Below are 22,225 nucleotides of genomic sequence, written 5' to 3'. Positions count from 1 at the left end.
AAACTTACCTCCTTCAATGCTACAACGCCGACCAGTCGTCCGACGTTTGTTACGTACGCATGGTTGATACCAACCATCGAGAATAGCGAGTGAACCTTCAGAATTGAAGTACGCTCTACTAGCTGGAAAGGTGCTGGGTCGATATGAAGATGATCTACATCGATTGGTTTGCCCATCTCCTCCAGTTCCCATGCTTTCTGATCTTCGTGCGACATATCGATAACACGTTCTCGCGGCAGTTGCACCTTCTTGGAGATTCCCGGCGTGAGTGGTACTCCTTCTGTTACAATGATGCTCGGTGTGCCAATCGAACCTATTTCAGGATCGGGTGTAACGTCTTGCAGGGTAGCTGATTTTCGGAAGATTATATCAAAGGCGGACCGTATTCGGCTTTCTGTTCCAGTTATGGTGGTGTAGGGTGTTTGCACAGGACTATGCGGTGACAGTGGAGTGAATCCCTTCATTGTGAACGAGTTTGTCTTTTTCAGGATAGATTTCTTCGGTTGAGAGCCAAACACGGGACTGTACTGCGAAGTGGTTTCCTTCTTCGCCTGAGGAGGCAACATTTCATTGTTGGCTCGTGCACGCAGTTCCAGTATGTCCGGAGCCGGGCTTACTTCGAATCGTGATGGGCGACGAGTTTTCTGCAATTCGGCGGCCTCTCGTTGTAGTCTTTCCTGCTCTTCTCTAGCCTTTTCTTCGGCTTCTTTCATCCACTTGGCCGCAACTTCAAGTCGTTTTTCGCGACCAATGTGTTTATCGATCATTTTAATCAGTTCGTAGCGTTGAACGCTTCCTAGAAGTACCTTATTGTCTGGACTATCGACGATCGGTAAACTCCGTAAAGCTTTGTTGGTTTTCAAAATTTCCTTCAATTTTTGATACGAGATTCCCTTCCAAATGTATTTCACATCGTGCACCATAAAGTCTTCGACGTAGATATTGTACATACCCGAACCACTAGGCAGTAGATCCGGAAGGTAGGGCAGCTTTTTAATTAGGATAATGCTATCGTACATGGACGGTTGTAACAGTGCTGCCACCGCATTCGAAACCAGCGAAGCGATCATCACCGGAACAATGTGCGTGATTTGTCCGGTCATCTCAAATACGATAACACCAACCGAAACGGTGTGGGTTACAGCACCGGAGAAAGCCGCTGCTCCAACTACCGAGTAACCACCGGGAATAATTGGTGCCAGTTTGCCACCATAGCGGACCCCATATGGGAACCACAGGTGCATTGCTTCACCGACTAACCGTCCCAGGGCAGCACCGATTTTGAACACAGGAATGAAGATACCAGATGGAACCGGAATGGTCGAGGTGATGATGGAAAAGAAGAACTGTAGATACATTCGGAATATCAATATAATATTTACATTTACTAGGTAAAGTTTACTTACTGTGTATAACAAATAAATTAACAAATTAGCGAAAACGTCTGTGTATGCTGTCCGCCAGTTGGAAACGACAGCCGCTTGTTCCACGGTGAGTTCGTGCTTACTCCAGGTGAAGTTCGAGAATAGTTGCAGCACCTGCTCGTGGGTACTTAGTTCTCCGGCAATGAATTGGCCGAAACCAAGAGGGAATGAAAGAGTTGCCACGATAAGTGCCAGTATTCCGGGGTACAGGAAACGACTGGTAAAACCCAAATGGTATTAGGAAAATTGAATTATGGTAATTGATAGATTGTTGATACTTACTTCTTCTGTAGAAACTTGTTCATCCCTTTGTTAGATCGCATAAAAAATACGTACTTTCGGTGAACCCACACGTAGAGCGCACCTCCAAGTCCGCTAACGAGGCTGAAATGAGCGATGAATAAAACAAAGAATGAGTAACGTTGATATGAACCAAACGAACGTTGTAGGGATCTTGAATACAAGCTTATCTTAAACGGTTATATGGCAAAAGAACGATTAAACGACTTTTTTCGAAATTGTTTCGCCTACAGTCTAAAAAGAATACTAACTTACGAGAAAAATCAAAAAGTTTGAAATACATATATGAACTGCTGAACGCAAGAGTCGAATGATCTTCCTATGAAGTTAAGATAAAAACACACAGGGATTTTGCATAATAATACATTTTTTAGCAGAACAGAATAATACAGATCGAAGGAAGGAAACAGACGCTTTTCCATACACTCCTACACATAAATTTCCAGGTTGATTGTACTGATCGCGATCTAAATGACACATTTCGAGCCACAGGAACAAATGGCCTGCCACTCGAGATATTTCTTTGTGAACTTCGACTGCTTAATGTGATAGAAAATCTCTGCCATCTTTCCTATTCCAGTTGCCGTATAATATTCCTACCAAGGAAACTAGTTAAAGTTTGTCTTGACGTAGGTTTCATCGTAATGGTACAAGATTTTGCTTATTGTTATGATTTAGAATCATCACCTTCTTGTAGGTCGACACTCCGGCTCGTTACTTAACTTGATGTACGGTTGTAGACGACATTTACAGCTCATATCTCAGACGGTAAGGCTGGGGTTCCGCTTGAAACAGTTGGGCTCACTTCTTGATTTTTCGTTTTTTGATACACAAGCTGCCTTGCAAACAACGCGACGAGTGGATAACAAATCGAGGTCAATTAGTTGATATCTGTCATAGTAATTCGAAAGGCTTAACAAAACAAAATAAAACTTTCTCCATGGCATCAGAAATATGATCAGCAATTTATGATTCAATTTTCAATAGTGTGAGATAACCTTCCCGACGTTCAACTGGATAAGTATAAAAGGTAAATCATGGTCGAAAATTGATCTTTTCTTCTTGTGTTTTGAACGAAACTGGGCGTCTTGGTGAGGAACTTCCAACAACAGCAGCAACAACAGACTTTTGGCAGGGAATAAAGCTTCAAACACTCAGGTTGCGCTTTCATTTGATGTTCGGACGGCGTGATTTTGAATTACTTTACGGAGCGCTGAAATGTTTCACTTCTATGACAGTTGAAACTCTAGTGGGACAACATGCTTACGTTCTTGTTGCATTCAGTAAACAACGTCAACAAAACGAAACGCGGCGTTACGAAGAAAAAAAAACAACCGAAAAGTACCGTATCAGTTTGAAAATCGTTTGATCAACGTGTATCTGTGGATCGGAAGGTTCGAAATAAAACAAATCTAAAAGTATGCTCCCGACAAATGAACATGAAGGTGATAGCCATTATTGAGAAAAAAAAACCGATCTTCCTGTGCCAAATAGGGCTCGCAAAGTTGGAAAGTTGAAAAAGGTATTTCCGGGATCACAAACAGGAGACCGGTTAAGCTGAAATAAGTTTAAAATAAGGCCATCAACTTTTCGTTACTTAATTGCGTCGTTCTTTATAAGGCAGTTATAACACTTATCACCTTTTAATTTGAAACCGGAAGTTCAGATAAAATTCAATAACATTAAACGGGATCATAATATCATTCCTTTAAATATAAGTTTGTAAAAATCGCTTTTTTTGCCGGGTCTGCGTTGCCGTCCCATGTCTATGTCGATAAAATTCGCCTCCCTGTTCGGCTTTTTGTTCCACATGTAATGAATTGTACGAACTGCAAAAAATTCGGCCACACAGCTACTTACTGTAGTAATAAACCAAAATGTATTAAGTGTGAAGGGCTTCATAAAGAAAATGATTGGAACAAGGAAATTGAAAAATGTATTTATTGTGGGGAGAGTCCTCATGATGATATTTCGGTATGCACTGCATTTAAAGTGCACCAAGACAAAATGAAGCTTTCTTTAAAGACACGGTCTAAGCGCACATATGCAGAAATGCTTAAAACGGTTATACATGTCTTCCCTTTGGAAACCGAAAACGGTTTTTCAAGTCTGGCGGAGCCAGAGGATTCTGACTCTGGCGGAAATAGTGAAGATACCTCGTTTGTCACTCCTCAAGGGTCTGTTAAGAGGAGATTACCAAACCACAAAATACCTAAAAAGACATCTAAAATTACACCTTCAAAAAAAGATCCCCGTGTTAAAGCTAAAAAGCCAAATTTAAAACCAAAAACTGTGCCTCCTGGTTAGTCAAATTCACAAACCAATCCATGAACTAGCACAAGAAAAGATGTGATGTATTTGCTTTGTGTGAAACATGGCTTACATCAAACATAGCCTTAAATTTTAATGACTTTAACATTATACGTCTCGATAGAGACTCCCCGTATGGCGGAGTGCTTTTAGGAATTAAGAAATGTTATTCCTTTATAAATTAAGCATTCCATCTACTTCTAGTACAGAAGTTGTTGCTTGTCAAATAAACATTAAAGGAAAGGACATTTGCATTGTTTCGGTATATATTCCTTCAAGAGCTCAAGTTGAACAACGACAGCTTAATGAAATGGTCGAAGCCCTCCCTGCTCCACGATTGATTCTGGGAGATTTCAATTCGCACGGAATGATGTGGGGTTCCGTTTACAATGATAGCAGATCATCTCTAATATATAATATTTGCGACAATTTTAGCATGACGGTGCTAAATATGGGTAGCATGACACGGATCCCAAGACCTCCTGCACGTCCAAGTGCATTAGATCTATCTCTTTGCTCGACATCAATTCGACTAGATTGCACCTGGAACGTATTTCCTGATTTACACGGTAGCGATCATTTACCAATCATCATCTCAATTAGCAGTAACAAAGGCATTGTTAATTCAGTTTATATTTCATATAATTTGACAAAAATATTGACCGGATTAAATACCAAAGTAATATTTCAAGTGTCTTAACGTCAATGGAAGAGCTCCCCCCATTTGAAGAATATGACTTCCTCGTTTGTTCGATTCTGGAGGCCGCAGAACAAGCCCAAACCAAACAATTTCTTGGTCCATCGTCTAACAGAAGGCCTTCAAACCCTTGGTGGGACAAAGAGTGCTCAGATGCTAAGCACGCGAAACAAAATGCTTTCAAGACGATTTGAAAACGAGGAGGAGGAACTCCTCAGAATTTTGAAAAATTCTTGACTTTAGAAACCAAGTACAAGAGCATACTTCGGGCCAAGAAATGTAGCTATTGGAGACATTTTGTCGAAGGTTTGTCAAGAGAAACCTCAATGAACACTCTTTGAAATACGGCAAGACGAATGAGGAATCGTAACGTAGGAAATGAGAGTGAGGAATACTCGAACCGATGGATATTTGATTTTGCGAGGAACGTTTGTCCAGATTCTGTTCCTACGCATAGCATTATTAGGGAATCTTTTCCAAATAATGGTTCCATTGATAGCCCCTTTTCAATGATGGAATTTTCCATAGCACTCATGTCTTGTAACAATAACGCTCCTGGGTTGGACAGAATTAAATTCAACTTGGTGAACAATCTGCCCGACCTCGCAAAAAGACGTTTGTTGGAATTGTTCAACAAGTTTCTTGAGCAAAATATTGTTCCACCTGACTGGAGGCAAGAGAAAGTTATCGTTTTTCAAAAGCCGGGGAAACCAGCTTCCAATCACAACTCATATAGACCCATTGCAATGTTGTCCTGCATCAGAAAATTGTTCGAAAAAATTATTCTACGACGTCTCGACACTTGGGTCGAGACGAACGGTTTGTTGTCAGATACTCAGTTTGGCTTCCGTAGAAATAAGGGGACGAATGATTGCCTTGCATCACTTTTGTCTGACATCCAAATTACCTTCGCTCAAAAACAACAAATGGCATCTGTATTTTTAGACATTAAAGGAGCATTTGATTCAGTTTCCATTGATGTTCTTTCAGACAAGTTCCACCAACATGGACTCCCAGCGGTTATAAATAATTATTTGCACAACCTTTTGTCAGAGAAACGCATGCATTTTTCACATGGCGATTTGGCAACATTCAGAATTAGCTACATGGGTCTACCGCAAGGCTCATGCCTCAGTTCGCTCCTTTATAATTTTCACGTTAATGACATTGACAGCTGTCTAGTAACCCCCTGCACACTAAGACAATTGGCAGATGATGGCGTAGTTTCAGTTACTGGACCCAAGGCTAGTGATCTGCAAAAATCATTGCAAGATACCTTAGATAACTTGTCCGTTTGGGCTGTTCATCTGGGTATCGAATTCTCTGGTCGTCTTTTCAAAAAAGCATGATCCCGCGCAACTTCTGCTTCATATGATGGGAAGAATGATCCAACAGGTTTTGACTTTCAAATACCTCGGGGTGTGGTTTGATTCCAAATGCACGTGGGGAGGACACATTAGGTATCTGATAACGAAATGCCAACAAAGAGTAAATTTTCTTCGAACAATAACAGGATCTTGGTGGGGTGCTCATCCGCAAGATCTAATAAAATTGTATCAAACAACGATACTTTCAGTGATGGAATATGGATGAGTTTGTTTTCGTTCCGCTGCAAACTCTCATATTATCAAACTTGAGCGAATTCAGTACCGTTGTTTGCGAATTGCCTTAGGCTGCATGCATTCGACACATACAATGAGTCTTAAAGTTCTGGCGGGAGTTCTTCCAATGAAAGATCGTTTTTGGGAGCTTTCATCGCGACTGCTAATAAGACTGTTTTCTCTTCCATGAGTTCAACCAATAGCCAGCTATATTATATTAAATAAAAGTGATGAAGTGATACAAAACAAACCTGAAATAATTATAGGATCATGTACAAAATAATTGTATTTTATTTAATGTAATTTATAATAGCAAACCGATTGATAAAAACAGTGTTTAGATTAACTAATGAATACCTACATACTAATATAATATTCTAACTGTATTAGGTTTAAAGTACTATGTACTGTGGATGCCACGGCGAAGAAAAACTTATGTATATTGCCTATAAAATAAACGTATTTATGGAAAAAAAAATTAAAGCAAAACATATTTTGTTGATTGATTTCTAAAAGAGATTCGTAATGTGAACATGGTATAATAAAGCAAAAATCAGCTCAGTCATCGCTAAGTGCACATTATTTGCACGTATTATCCTATGTAATTATGGAACTGGGAGTCGAATGCGGACGAAATTCAATAGCTGTCTACAGTGAAAATAATTTGCACGCTAGCATCATGTGCAAAGTATTTGCACTATCACTACATGTAGAACACATAAAATTTATGAAAATATACATTAAACTCTTAAAATGAGTGTAAAAACTGTTGACTTTTAGTCGAAATCATGCTACATTTATCTGAAATGCACGTTAAAACGAAAAGATATATCCTTTAGATTCTATATGAATTTCATATGTATATCAAATTGTTTTCCATATAGATTTCAATTGAAACACGGTTGACCGAATGAAGTGTTTTGCACATACATTTGTGCTGTACTCATTTCCACTAGAAAATGAAGTATTAAAAATATGTAGTCCGATTCAATAGCAAAACACATCACATGTAAAAGAAAACACATCAAAGCTGAGTGAAAATTAATTTAATCTTGCATCTTAAAAGATTTCCACGTGAAATCTTAAAACAAATCGCTTTGGTTATGTATAGAAATGGAAAAGTCTTCTTAATTGAAGTGCTATTTACATATAAATCGGTCGTGCAAATTTTTATCAGTGTAGGGACTATAAGGCCTTTCGATGGACTCTATACAGAGAACCCCCAGATCACAAAATTGAATATTGACATTGATGTTTCTAGCGTTGGCTGTTGAATTTTCCTCAAAACAAAATTGTTTTCGAATGCTGTCAGTTTGCTTGGAATAAAGACAGCTAAGCTAAAAACAAAAATCTTCTTTATTGCAGAAACATTTCATGCTGAAAACTTTAAACACATGTAAGTGACATATTATAAAAAATAAGTTAAGTATTAATCGTAAAACGAGGTTTGGTTGTACTTGTTAGATGATTTTAATATGTTAACCCGACTATGAACTCTGATAATACATGCTCAACAGTTTTGTACCATTCTCTAAGAGATAAGGAAGAGTCCGTACCCAAGTAACATTTTTAATATTAATAAATACTTGTAGCTATCTTCAATGCTACATAATAAATCTTGCATTAAAACTTTAAACTCCACGAAAGCCTACTGAAAACCTCTATAAGAGCATGTTCCTGCCAAGTGGACCATTCTTCATAAGGTTTATAAAGCAAAGTGAAGAATCAGCATAAAGCTGCGTTAAAACTTCAAATTCAAGAAAATTTTGAAACCAGCTTTACGATCAACATTAAATTTATTTGGATGGAATGAATTCCGCTATGAATAAACTGTCGTTTTGATAATATTTTGCTTGACTATATGTGTCATGTCTGCGTTGAATGCAATCAGTAAAAATTCATTGGATTTTATTTACAAGTTTGAGGCTTTTACCGAACGTAAAAACTTCATGCGCTTTTATTTTTATCGTGAATGTATGGATAAAAATAAGAATTATAACTAATCGCCTTGAAATAAATACGGTTTTTGCAAAAGTCTCCATGATTCATGAAAATTATTTTCTGCGATTCACCGTCTTTTTTGTATAAAACTATTTCGTGGCGGTAAAACTTGTTCATACGTTCTGAAAATGAATTATAAAAGTCCATCATACTTCCTCGTTTTTGCATTTCGAAGTTTTTTCGATGTCAATAAAGGCTACGGCAAAGAAAATCATAATGGCGGCCATGAAATTTTCTTTAATGCAAATTACACTTAATCTAAGAAGCAATGAATGAAATATCCCACAACAAGAGTGTCATAAATGTACTTTAGAACCCACAAATTTGCTCTGAGTGGAACTGTCATTAAATGAACACGCTCACACACAAAACTAGATTTATGAAAGAATTTAACTGACAATAATGTTTTAGAGAAAAAATTTTAAAGCAATATTAAAAGCGTTTGCATGGTTTTATTCTAGTACAAATTGATTTAATTTTAGTCCAGTTGTTAGTCTAGGTAAAAGGTTTTTTTTTTTTTTTTTAAAAACTATGATATTACATGTCAAAAGTGACACTTATTATAGTTGTTATAAAACAAGTAGTGATTGAACAAGCAATTACAAAACTCCTATAAATTATAATCAAAACCATAAGGCATTCGAATTGTTACTTGGGTAGCCTTGGGCATTTGAAAGGTTGAACTACCCGCTTGTGATCCTTTTTCACTATACGAAGATCAATTTTGGCCCTCCGATCGACAGTCATACGTACGTCGTACCACCGATGCCAGATCGTGCGCACTGAATTTCCGTATTCCATCTTGTGTCGAAGTGGTAGCAGAGGAGAAAAAATCTGTATAAATCTGTATAACTTTTCTATTATATCTATTTTATATCAATAGTTTCGTAAATTATGTAAGGGCGTTTTTTGACCTTTTGAAGAAATTGTGTACGGTCGACATTAAAATGCAATTTTCCAACTCTCCTATTAAGAGATTTAAATTTGAAAAATAGGAAAATAATTGTGGAACAACCAGTGAAGGCATTTTTCCAAAATTTACAAAAAAAGGTAACAAAGGTTTCTTATCTACTATTCATTATTTCTACGATTTGGTCATAATTTTTCTTTTATTTGTTTTCTGGATATAATAAGATCAATTTTTTGGCAGCTTTTCGTTGTTAAAGTGCATCATAATATTAACAGGATTATTATTATTGTCTTATATTTTTTCCGAGAATATTTGACGACTTCTAAGAGGCGGCTAGGAACATGAAATGTTAGTTGTTAAAGCAATAATTCAGTACTTGTTAAGAAACAATGTCGTTGATAAAATAAAGCATTGTACTTTGCGGCGTTCTTCGAGTGTTTGTAAGTTTATGAGCATACAACCAGCCTCATATGATGGAAGTGGAAATGTAGTCCAGTTTAGTCACGAAACGCATACAGTAGAAATTGTTTTTGGATAGATTCGATGCGTTCTTCGTGTACGGAAGTACACGGGTTCCATACTATGCTGTAGTATCCCAAATTTGGCATAATTGTATATAATAATTTTATTGTGTAAGAGTCCTGAACTTTATGACTGAAAAGTTTAATGAAGCCTAACATACTATTTGCTTTATTGACAAATGTATTATAATGCTCCACGAAAGTAAGTTTTGAGTCTAAAATTACGCCTAGAACTCTAGTAATTTTACATTTTTCTACTGATTGGTTTCATAAATATACTTCAATAGAAGAAGACATGGTTTTGCTACTAAATGACATTGAACTAAAGCTAATTTTAGGAAGTTAGAGCCTTCAGTTACTATTATATCATCGTCAATCGCACATTGCTATAAAAAAGAAGTATCTATGATAGTTTATTGGAGAATAAACAACAAATCGGTGTTCAACATACTCAAGATCTAGATCAGCTACATGTTTCGTTCGCAGGCAGCCAGTGACAAAAGTAACTAAAGGATAACATCATTATGGTATGCTGTGATTGGCTCTTTAAAACCTATGTAAACTAAACCCAATTTTTCAATAGCGCGCTACTGAAATACTGACACGACGATGCCATTAATGTTTAAGTTAAATGTTTCCGTATCGATAGGTTGTTAAATTATGTCCATCTCGAAACAAATGACTGAGTTATTATCGTAAAAAATTATGACATGTACTACAAACTTTGGGTACTTTCTGGAAATTCAAGAGTTAATTAGTTCTACTGAGTTCAACTTGCGCATCTTTTCAATGATTTAACCCAGTGAAATTTGTCGCCCGGAATCGGTCCGATTGCCCAACCGATTGATCACGCTCTCATATCATTATATTATGGAAAACCAGACTTCCTTAAAAATCTGTATGAAATCAGTATTTTTTGCAAAATCCGTATAAAACTCAGTAAATTTTATCAATGTACTTGAAAATCAGAAGAATACTGAAAAATCCGTATATCTGGTAACCCTGCGTCGTACCGATTTAAAACACGAGATACCGTAGATTGTAAAAGTCACATTTTCTTGCGAAAGCACGATGAGGGAAACCCGGATTTTCAAGGCACGTATGAAAAATTATTTTATGCCGTTGATGTTTTTCCGATTCCATCTTCGAAACGGTTGCAAAGCTACTACCCACATTATCGAAATGACGGAATGCGTAATGAATTCTTACTCGACTGCTTGATTTTTCAGTGCTCGATCGGTTCAGTGCTAGAATTTTCGCCTGAGTTGGCTGCTCGATCAACCTGATTGACAATGACATTATAAATGTCATTGAATATTCGCTCATTTTATGAATGTGTTAGTGAAAAATTTAGGCGACTTAAGCCATTTCATTACACTCCAGCTAGAGGAATGGATGATGCTGACTAAGGTAGGCTGTTTTGTTAATTCCCAGCGAATTTCAACAGTTTATGTTGGAATTCTAAGAAGAACTGGTTATTTACTAGTTCTGTATATCCGAAAAACATGAAGATTTCAATGTGTATAATCAGTTATGTAATGTTTTCATTTAAAAATAAACTGAAAGTCAGCACGAAAACGTGCAAAATCGGGAAAGAAGAAGAAGAAGACAAATTGACAATTCAGTCTGCATCTTCTTACTCAATTCCGACTGATTTCCGAATCAACCGGTTGTAGGCGAAATTCATTCGGAATCGGTTGTTGCACTGGAGTTGGAATTGATTCGGAATTCATTATGATTTCCACATGAAATTCCGAATGAAAATTTCTCGCCGATTCGGAATTGATTCGGAATCCATTCGGAATCCATTCGGATCTGATAATGTGGGTAGAGTCACTCACACAATGTAAATATGACACATTAAACTAGTTTCACCCAAAATTCAAATTAAAAATACCCTATGGATAAAAAGTTACAGCTCTAAGAAACAGTATCCCTACAAACATGTTTACTTGTTTTACTTACCCAATCAGTGCAAAAACGAACAACTCCTGCGGATCGAAAGGGAAGTCCGCCGTGAAGTTGGTGGCGAATAGGGCCGTCACGGTGTCCGCCGTCTGGGACCATACTGCCAGTAGCCGGAACACGGTGGCCCCGCAGACCGCCGCGAAAAAACCTCGCCAATAGTTTCGAACCGCGAAGTAGGTCGTGGTGACTTCGATACTGAATAGTACACCTCCAACCGGTGCCGCAAAGCAGGCTCCCACACCAACCGCACAGGCCGCCGCTAACATTTCCGTGTTGCGGGATTCATTCTCGTAGATCGATTGGAATGATGTTATAATTTTACTTAATAACTGCGCTACTATACTAGCTATATGTACAAATGGGCCCTCCTTGCCGAGTGGCATACCGGAGCCCAGGGTCGCCGTTAGGCCTATCACTTTGGCAACGAGTGTTTTGAAGGTGAGATATTCTTTCAGTGCTACACCCCGCAGAATGGTCTTCATTTCCGGAATACCGGAACCTATGCTTTGCGGTGCCACCAGGTGTACGAAACCGGCGGAGAAGAGTATGAGGATCACCGGCAGGGATACCCAAGCCAGATACTGCGCCACCGGGTGGTTGGTGAGATCTCGGTAGAGCCATACTCGAGCTTAAAGTAGACAAAACTGTTATTGAATATATCGATTCTCGGAATTAACATGTGAAACTTACAGTTGGTGCACATTGCAATACCCTTATCCATAACGTAGGACAGTAACGCCATGATGATACCGAGCAAGGCCAGGAAGACCCAATCTTCGCCCAGACGGGCAAACGTATTCCGCCAGAACCATGAGCCGGCCTTGAAAAATCTGTTATCCCGCACTCCCAACAGTTCCTGAAACGATTTCCATCTGTTTGTATATTTTCAAAGATTTTGATTTTTTTTCGGAGACAGGCATGGATTTTGGTTTATTTGTTCGAGTTTCGTAATTGTTGGAAGTACGTTCGGTGCAAGCGTGTGTTGGCCGAAAGGTTGTCGGTATTATTTGTGTAGTTTCACAAAACAAAGGAAGAAGAAAAAGAGAAATCATCATATTGGTACCGATAACCACGGATGGCAATGACGACTCAATGTTACCCTAAGGGATTTGTTTCTGATGAGCGGTTGAGTGGATGAACGGTTTTTAGTTACCTTGTTTCTTGATTTATCTTCTTTTTTTCTTCTTCGTTCAAGAAGCCTGAGTCTTCGCGCTTCATCTTTGGCGTATTCTCCTAGATCTTTGGTATAGCGGCCATACATCTGAAATTATAATTTTATTTAACATTTTTTCCAATATGTTTATATATTCTGTGACTATTTTGGTAAACAATCATGCAAAAGAGTGCATACGAATAGAGCATTCTCTACAGTAGAAGACCGAAACCATTGTCATGGTACATGCAGTGATCATAATTACTAAACATTTACCTAACATATCGCTGAGCACAAACCAACTGTCGCTTGCTGGCGGCATCGCATCTTGTATGTCGATCGATCGTCTGGCAACACTGATTTGGAACGCGAGCATTGCTGATCGACGCCGGCCGCATCGGTGGCGGTATTCATTAACGTACGACTCTAGCAGCGTCATCACGTGCGCGCTGTCAGTTATCATTATTTTGAGTGTTAAAATATGCTTGCCGCCAGAAAATTACGAAGGGAGGGTAATAATATTGTCAGAGAATCTGTGAAGCGGATCGCACAAACATTTGTGAATAATAAAGCATTTATTTCCGATGACACGGGATTTTCGCGAGGAGATCTAGACTTAGAAAGCGCAAAGTTACCAAAGGATTATAATAAGTCATTGGAACGAATGAGAAGCAATATATAGGCATATGCTTGGTTACACGTACGGTCTACTAAAATCGGCTTTGCTTCTCATAAATTCGCAAAACTGTTACCGTTTAGCGCACCTCGAATGGTTACAGAATCCTTAGGTATTTACAAATAGGTGGGCAGCTAATTTAGTACTATATCATTTGACTAGACCAACCAGACAGTCAAGAGACAGCTGGTGCGGTGCGAATCCAATGTTTACTCCGATCTTGAGTCTTGATCAAATGCCAATGCTCGTCATTAATGCGCCATCGGTGACAATGAACTATTTTGTTATGGTTTCTATAACGGGCTGTAGTGTTGTGTGATCTTTCGGATCTGCGAATCGATTTGTTTTGGGGGAAGGGATTATGAAATATAATGCAATTAGACCGCTCGTTTGTGTAGTCCTAATTTGACTGAGTTTTGTTGATGTACAAAGGGCGTGTAGTAAGCATGAGGGACTTATATGAATATGGTACAATAGATTGTGGACAGTGTTGCCATTTTATCAATGTTTTATTCTAAAGAGGTGTAATAAGTCAATATAGATAGTTAATGTAGATTGTAATCATAATTTCAAGTGAAGCCTAATGATCATATTTAAAGGGAGGCTGCAATTTATTGCGTCGAAATTATACGTCCTCTCCGAAGATTTTTAATCCTCTTTGGAAAACTCTTCGATTGATTATATTTTGATACATTGACACGTTTTGAATTTGCTTCAATCTGGTGCATTTTAAGACATGTTGGTAGTTCGTAAAGTATACAACAATCAGCTATACTGGGATAGAAGTCTCATTAATATAATGGCTGGTAAAATTCTTCTGAAACTACGGAAACGTTCGGATTACTATTGGAACGCCCGAAAAACGGATTCGATAACATACACCAAGATCATGTTCAAAGTCAAAGGGAACTCGTAAGAAGTTGTCCGTGCGATCCAAGCTACTCTTCAGCTATCAATTGCCAGTCGAACTGTCTGCTAAGAAGTAAAGCCCCTAGAGTTTCGGAAAACGGTTCTTCAGAAACACAATTGAGGATGCTCAATCGAATGCAGCGGGTTCGTGTGTGGTGTAGATCAGTTTAAAAACTCACGGAGTGTCACATCAAAGCAATGAATCATGAAGGAAAAAGATTCTTGCATCAACATTCAGCTAAAATTCTGAAGTTTTCGTTGATCTTGGCGAGTTTTGACGAGAAGCAGAGCAATGCGTCGAAGCATACTGTCAAGCAGGTCAAGTGTTACTTCCGATCTTGCCTCTCCTAAGGTCGGACCTAAAACTCCTTGAGAGCCTGTTAAAGATGTTCCATTTAAGGCTTGACAAAACTTATCAAAATCAAACTCAAATCAAATTAATCAAAATAACTATTAACATAAATTCATAGCATTTAAAGAACCTGATGGAAGGTATGCTGAAGCATCGGTTTCCGAAGGCCAAATAAGTACACATTGGTTATCAAAATGCTGTTCATTATCTTTACTGGAGCTAGAATAATGTGCGTGCTTTTGCAATGCAAATTAAGTTGATTTGTTTTAGTTGAAACTGTTTTCCAGTAAGTCTCAAAAGAAACTTAGAAAATAAATGTTGAATAACATATCAATAATTACTGTGAGTTAATGTTAAGTTAGGGACTAAATAAATGAAAGCAATTAATAAAAAAATTAAGAGAGGGTCAGACATGTGTATGAAAAGTATTTTTGTTACCTAATCTTATTTGAGATTTTGTGTTATTCCAGACCCTGTCAGCTTGGACTGATCTCAATCTTCAGTTCAGCAACGCCATCGCACGGCGTCTCATTTAACATGTCATGTCAATTGTATGGGTGCGCAGTGCTGCTATTTTGGCGCGAACGAAATTGACATTTCTCTCCCCAACTTCTGTGTACGTGATTCGATGCGGACTCGCCTGAGGGCGCCATGGTCGCAAAAAAGGATGTTGCCAAAGATTTGTTCGGAAAATGTGAGAGCTGGATATCTTGTTAATATGATGTCTTTGGTTATTCCCTCGTTATTTATAAAACTGTTTAATACAAGTAGGGTATCTGCTATTAAATTGAATTCTCTTCCGAGATATCTTCTGGTACTGATGAGTTATATAAAATTCGGTTAATGGCTTCAGTCTTGTTTCACCTATACAACAGTAGGTTAGATCTTCACGCAAAAAAACTCATGGAAGAGAAAGGAATCTAACATAAAATAAAATTTAAATTGGAACTCCAATGGACTTAATGAAACAATGAAGAAGTTTCATGTAAGGAAGGTCACGACAAGCAAAGCATTTTATACTTGATTAGACTCCTGCGAAAAAAATTATTTGCACAGCCCATTGCCCGCAGTACACAAATACAAATTAGCGGTACTATTTGTAAACAGACTTTTTGTTTGTTTGTTTGTCTGTTGACAAACGGATGAGAACGTTCACAGTCCATATCACCTAAATAAAATTTCAAAACATTTGTTAACGATTCGATATGTTTCGCTTCAGAGATTGGCTAGGCAATAAAAGTGGCTAGTTGTGAAGTGTAAATATGATTGTTTAAGAAGTGTTCCTCGAATTTGTTTAAGCTTGTTTGTAAACAGTACTGCTGAACTGTCAAGGATGAATTATTGTTCATTTGTAATGTCATGATGAAAAATCTAATTAGGTTTTGCACGAACATAACATAACCTCACAAAAATTGACAGAATGAACTTTTTTTGACAATCGGCGTGTATTTGTTTACAGTTTAAAAGTTCATCAGAGGTTCATCATTTTAGTTTTTTTATCGTGACGACACAAATGAACAAGTATTCATCCTGACAGTTCAGCGGTACTGTTTACAAACAAGCTTAAACAAAAATCGGAGAGCACATCTAAAACAATCATCTTTACACTTTGCAACTAGTCACTTTTATTTAATAAATATCAAAAACGAACCGTATTCAATCGTGAACAAGTGTTTTAAAACTTTATTTAGGCGATACGGACCGTAAATGGTCTGATCCAATTTGTCAATACACAAACAAAAGACATTTCTGTTTACAAATAGTACTGCTGAACTGTCAAAATGAGTTCATCCGATTGAGGTTAGCAGTGACAGTAAAAAACCTAATTGCAAGTCGCCTCACACTAAACAGATTTATACTGTTTAGTTCTTTTCACTGTGGAACACGTTTTTAACATGCACTTACTCGTCATTTTTCAATTTTTAATTTACAGTCGCAAAACGAAACAAACAAACGGCAACTGTCAAAAATGAATTTGATTCATCGACAGTTCATTTGTGTCGTCATCGTGCAAAACCTAATATCACGTCAATTAGGTTTTACACGAACATAACATATCATCACAAAAATGAACAGAATGAACTTTTTTTGTCAGCCGCCGTGTAATTGTTTAAAAGTTCATCATAGGTTGATCATTTGGATTTAAAAATTGCAAGTCGCCTCACATTAAGGGCTGAGGCCAGTGTGTTTTGGGGCGTTTTAAAGGGCTATTTTCACACTTCAAATCTGATTTTCTCAGAAACGGTGACGAATATAAATAAACCCAACTGACAATCTCTTAGAAAATTAGTTTAGATTATTCTGTGAAAATTTCAGAATGATTGTCTGACTTTAGCGGTCGGGAGTCTTTTTTCTGAATGAAGAATTGCATAGTTGAAAACGGCAACTTTCAACTTGTTCATTGAATATCTCGCCTTCAAAAGCATGGATCAAAAAGCAATCCTGATAATGTCTAGATAATTTAATTTAGATGCGATTAGTGCATAAAAACATATATGTTATTGCGATGAGAATGAAGTGTAAGTTATTTTTGTGGAGGCAAGTCGATTTCTATGTCGGCGCCAGTTTAGTTCCCTGGTAACGTAACGAAACATGAGAGAGAAAAAATATCGGCTCGAAAAGGCTGCCAAACAAGCGGCAGTTTTCTTGGATTTTATTTGATGTAGTCAAACTTGTAACCGAAAATATTAAAACTTTCTTGGCCACCCGGCCACATCGAGAGTCATTTTGCACATTTGCGAGAGAGTATGGAGAGAAATGTAATACGCACAGCGAGCCACGTGGTTTTACGCGACCTACTGGCCTCAGCCCTTAAACAGATTTGTATACAAATACCGCTCCTTGATGCTGGAAACGCATACAGGGCAATTTTTTAGTTCTTTTCGCTTTCGCTTCACAAGTCACCAGCTTATGGAACTCCTGAAGCTCGATTCGCTTAATATCTGGACGTATTGCTCATTTTTGCTTGCAGCGCTCCAAGTGGTGGTATTTTGGTAACAATAGATGTTAAATATTTTTTTATGCATAGCGTTTGGAGACTCGAATTGAAAGTTAAATGGTCGAAATTGCAATGATATCCAATTTTGCTGAATCTACTATGTGCAGTGGACTCTAGTGTATTTCCGTAAGAAAAAACAAACTATGCTTGATTTTTCTCGGTTCGGATTTGGTTGTGAGAAATATTTCCGAGAATGAAGAAGACAGCAAAACAAGGAGCACGACGGTTACCCAATGCTCCAGAGCACGCTGTCGGGGCCACGTCAATCCGATAATACCGATGCGTTTTTTTTATTGTCACGGTTGATGCATTTGGAAGTTTATGATACTGACTAGGGATCTAATTAAGAGCTGGTTATGCGATGCGTTGGAGATACGCACTGTTTGGTGTGATTCAGTTCTTAACAATAATTTTTCAGCCGATAGGCCTTCTGCTGGCAAGAGAATCCTTGTGGCTCTCGAATTCTGAGATCTTTCAACGATCGAATTTTGATATGGTGTTCGTGTAAAAGGTATTTTATCATACCGTTATTGTTAATATTAACCATCGCGTACTATCTAATACTCAGTTAGTCAGCATGTTGATGAGTAATTAAACATCATAAACACATTTTCAAAACATTGGGATTTAACAACAACAGCAAAAATGTTCTGAAATTTCTTCAGCTGTTAAAATTATTGGTAAATAAGTGTATTAAGAGCTTCGGTGTAACATTACACAATATTGAGGACATGACCTAAATCTATGACGAATTTACAGTGCTGCTAAATTAATTGTAAGCAGAAACCCACATTATCGAAATGACGGAATGAGCAATGAATTCTTACTCGACTGCATTAGTGCTCGATCGGTTCAGTGCAAGAATTTTCGCCTGAGTTGGCTGCTAGATCAATCTGATTGACAGTGACATTATAAATGTCATTGAATATGCACTCATTTTATGTGTTAGTGTAAAATTTACTTGAGCCATTTCACTGCATTCCAGCTAGAGGAATGGATGATGCTGACTAAGGTAGGCCGTTTTGTTAATTTCCAGCTAATTTCAACAGTTTATGTTGGGATTCTAAAATAAACTGGTTATTTACTAGTTCTGTATATCCGAAAAACATGAAGATTTGAATTTGTATATTTAGTTATATAATGTTTTCGTATAAAAATAAACTGAAAATTAGCATGAAAACGTGCGAAATCGGGAAAGAAGAAGAAGAAGACGAATTAACAATTCAGTCCGCATCTTCTCACTCAATTCCGAATGATTTTCGAATCAACGGGTTGTAGGTAGGCGAAATTCATTCGGAATCGGTTGTTGCACTGGAGTTGGAAGTGATTCGGAATTCCACATGATTTCCACATGGAATTCCGAAAGAAAATTTCTCGCCGATTCGGATCTGATAATGTGGGAAGGTGGACTAAATAATGGGATGCATCAGAGATGGTCGGGTAAGCAATTTCCTGAACCCGAACCCGACCCGTACCAGATGAAACAAAAAAGATTACCTGTACCCGACCCGAACCCGAGAACAAATTTTCTTTCAAACCCGAATCTGACCCGTACCCACTAAAAATAAAAATCTTTACCCGAACAATCTTTGGTAGTCGGGTTGAAATATCCAAAACCCGACAAGTTCACGTTGAAAATGAAAAATATCGTTACCCTTACCCGACCCGAACCTGACAAACGATTTTTTTTCTGTTCACGCACCTAACCAGTATCCGTACCATCTCTAATGTTCATGTAAATAAACAGTATTTTACTTTTATTAAATTTAAATGGAATGCAACTCTTTTGTGTAGTAGTTTTATATCATGATTTCTGAATCCTGTATATTCAAATTTCATAAAAAAGAGACTTTCGTGTCCTAATTTATATGGACACTGTTATTGCTAGATCTAGCTTTCTGTCTACAAGTTTGAAATATTTGATGAAAGAATATAGCGACCCTTACACGTGACAATATTACAATATTTTTCGAAAAAATCTAGCGTTTGTAGCTTTAAGCTGCCCCTACACGAGGCAATATTATTGTCAATACAAAGAGTATTGACAATACTTTTGATCGTGTAATGGGAACTTCATCGGCTTGATGAAAATATTGTCAGAAAATTAAAACTTCTCCTCAACACGACAATACTTTCTCTCCAGATAGAAAACTGTTTTGATATGTGCAATAAGCTCTTCTCTCAATGTTTCAATATTCAGTTGCAACATTTAAAGTTGCGCACACAAGTTACCAAGTCAATTGGATTGACAACAATATAACGGGTGGCAACTAAAATTTTGGATTTTTTTCGAGGACTGTATGCTTAGCAACAAACGAGCTCAGAGAAAAATAAGAGTGTGTATGTGTTAGCTCTCTCTCCTCTTTCTGCTGGTATTTTCTGTTTTGTTTATGCTTGCTCAGTTTTGCTCACAATGCCGTCGAAACAAGAAGTATTTCGCGAGCGCTTTGTACAGTTCTACAAACTGCACAGAAATCCCGTCAAAAAGTATACGGTACGACATTTTAAAAGCGAAAATGTTGCGGCTTCGACTCTTCATCATATCCTGAAATCCCCAACAACTGCTCGCAAGCAAGGTAGTGGAAGACCAGCCAAAATTATGGACGCAAAAGGACTTCGTTCTCTTTCTCGTGCCTTCAACAACAAGGATTCACTGAGCCAACGGAATGCCGCAAAAAAAATCAACTGTTCTCACCAGTATATCTGCAAAACGTTGAAAAGAGTCGAAATAAAGTGCCGAAAGAAGACACGAGCCCCGGAATATACTGACGCACAGATTTCAACGCTGAAGTCCCAATGCCGCTGGTTGATTAAAAATTATTCCGGAAAAAGTTTTGTTTTGGACGACGAAAGTTATTTTAATCTTTCGAAGACGCAGATTCCCGGAAACGATTCAACGGATATTGCACCTCCGAACATAAAATATAAGTTTAAACATAAGTTTGAACAGAAAGTGATGCTGTACATTGCCATTTCCGAGAAAAGTATTTCTAAGCCATGTTTCAAACCCTCTGGTTTGCAATCAATCAAGATGTGTACCAGAACGAATGTTTGAAGAAAATTTTGATCCCATTTCTTCAAAAACATCATGCTGATGGACAATACGTGTTTTGGCCGGATAAAGCAATCGTTCCTGAATACCCATTCGATCTCATTTGTACCCAAAAACCACAGCCCGACAAATCTGCCTCAGTGTCGCCCAATCGAAGATTTCTTCGGGGTTTTGAGCTCCTTGGTGAACAAAAATAACTGGAGAGCCACGAATTGCAAACAGTTGATTGGAAGAATCAAGAGATGCATTCGCAAAGTTGACATGAAGGCCGTACAACGTTCCTGTTCCGACATCAAACGGAAGCTTCGCCGATCATCCGATTACGGACCGAACAATGGACAATGTATGTTTAATTTTAATCAATCAGATCATCTTCAAGTATGTTTGTCTTTTTTTGACAGCTTGAGAAAGAAATTCCAAAATTTTAGTTGCCACCCGTTAGTCCCGTGTAAGGGCCACCTATGTGAAAATGTGTAAAATGGGTATAATCTATTGAATATAATCTATTGCTTATAAATAACAGTGAAGACATTCATTAATTGTTGAAATGAACGATTTCTGTTGTCTTATGAAACATTACTTTTAAGGGGTCTAGTGCTCGTGACGGCCAAAATTGGAGTCCACTGCGGCAGGCTTTACGATGCGTTTTCACATGACACGCCATATTATGGATGAGATTCGGCAGGCGAAAAATTTGGACTAGTTTTTTTTGAAGATTGGTAACTGGTAATGAACCGTCTGTGAATAGAATAAGTACCCGACAAGGGACGAGTACTTTAAAGCGGCCTGGAGAGACTCAGTAGATTGGAAAGATTGGTACCTTGATCAAAAGTTCCCGGAATCACCGTTCAAATTTCCTGCAAAAATCGTATTGTACAGCTTTTGAACCCTCGGCCTGATCGATGATTTTTGTTTCGGACTACGTTTTGGTCGTTTCTGCTTCTTTTAGGTTCGAATATTCAAACGTTCTAAAGAACGTTGCTAAATCACGAAGAACATTTGACTTCGAAGTTCCCACTTTTTGGGCCACATTGCGAACTGAAACCTTCTTCTTCTGCTCGAACGCCTTCAGTATACGTTTATCCAACTAAGGGTTAGCAGGACCTTTTTTCGACCCGTTTTCGGTTTATCCTAAAAGGTGTTATCCTCACCGAACTTCCTGATTGCTTTCGCACGGCTTTTTCACTTACTCGTTTCATTTTTGCTATCTTTCTCAGTGACAGTCCGCGTTCTGTGCACCATTAGTACACAATTTTTCGACGTGGTTCTGCTGAAACTCCACGCATTTCGAAACAAACTAATGAAAACGAATAAACAACTGCACAAGTGGTTAGAGAAGAGTTTTGCGTCCAT

At 37.9% G+C, this 22,225-nt stretch overlaps 1 protein-coding gene across 14 annotated transcripts in view; it reads right to left on the bottom strand.

The window, feature by feature from the left end:
* The window catches only part of LOC131440296 (chloride channel protein 2), a 133,990-nt gene that overhangs the window by 8,591 nt on the left and 103,174 nt on the right, over positions 1–22,225 (bottom strand). For 9 of the 14 annotated variants that reach the window (XR_009231369.1, XM_058611438.1, XM_058611439.1 and 6 more), the window contains 6 exons: positions 12,886–12,993; positions 12,423–12,588; positions 11,730–12,360; positions 1,707–1,808; positions 1,407–1,641; positions 9–1,346 (listed from right to left, as the gene is read on the bottom strand). Coding sequence is in view for 13 of the 14 variants with exons in the window: in XM_058611438.1 (XP_058467421.1) it covers positions 9–1,346; positions 1,407–1,641; positions 1,707–1,808; positions 11,730–12,360; positions 12,423–12,588; positions 12,886–12,993 (2,580 nt within the window). In the remaining variant the exon portion in view is untranslated. Of the gene's footprint in view, positions 1–8; positions 1,347–1,406; positions 1,642–1,706; positions 1,809–11,729; positions 12,361–12,422; positions 12,605–12,885; positions 12,994–22,225 lie in introns of all 14 variants that reach the window. The other 5 variants (XM_058611442.1, XM_058611446.1, XM_058611444.1 and 2 more) reach the window with 1 other exon arrangement.

Source organism: Malaya genurostris, chromosome 1 (assembly GCF_030247185.1).
Source record: "Malaya genurostris strain Urasoe2022 chromosome 1, Malgen_1.1, whole genome shotgun sequence".
NCBI lineage: Eukaryota > Metazoa > Arthropoda > Insecta > Diptera > Culicidae > Malaya > Malaya genurostris.
Note: the sequence above shows the minus strand (reverse complement) of the source record. Positions and strands in the feature narration are given on the sequence as shown.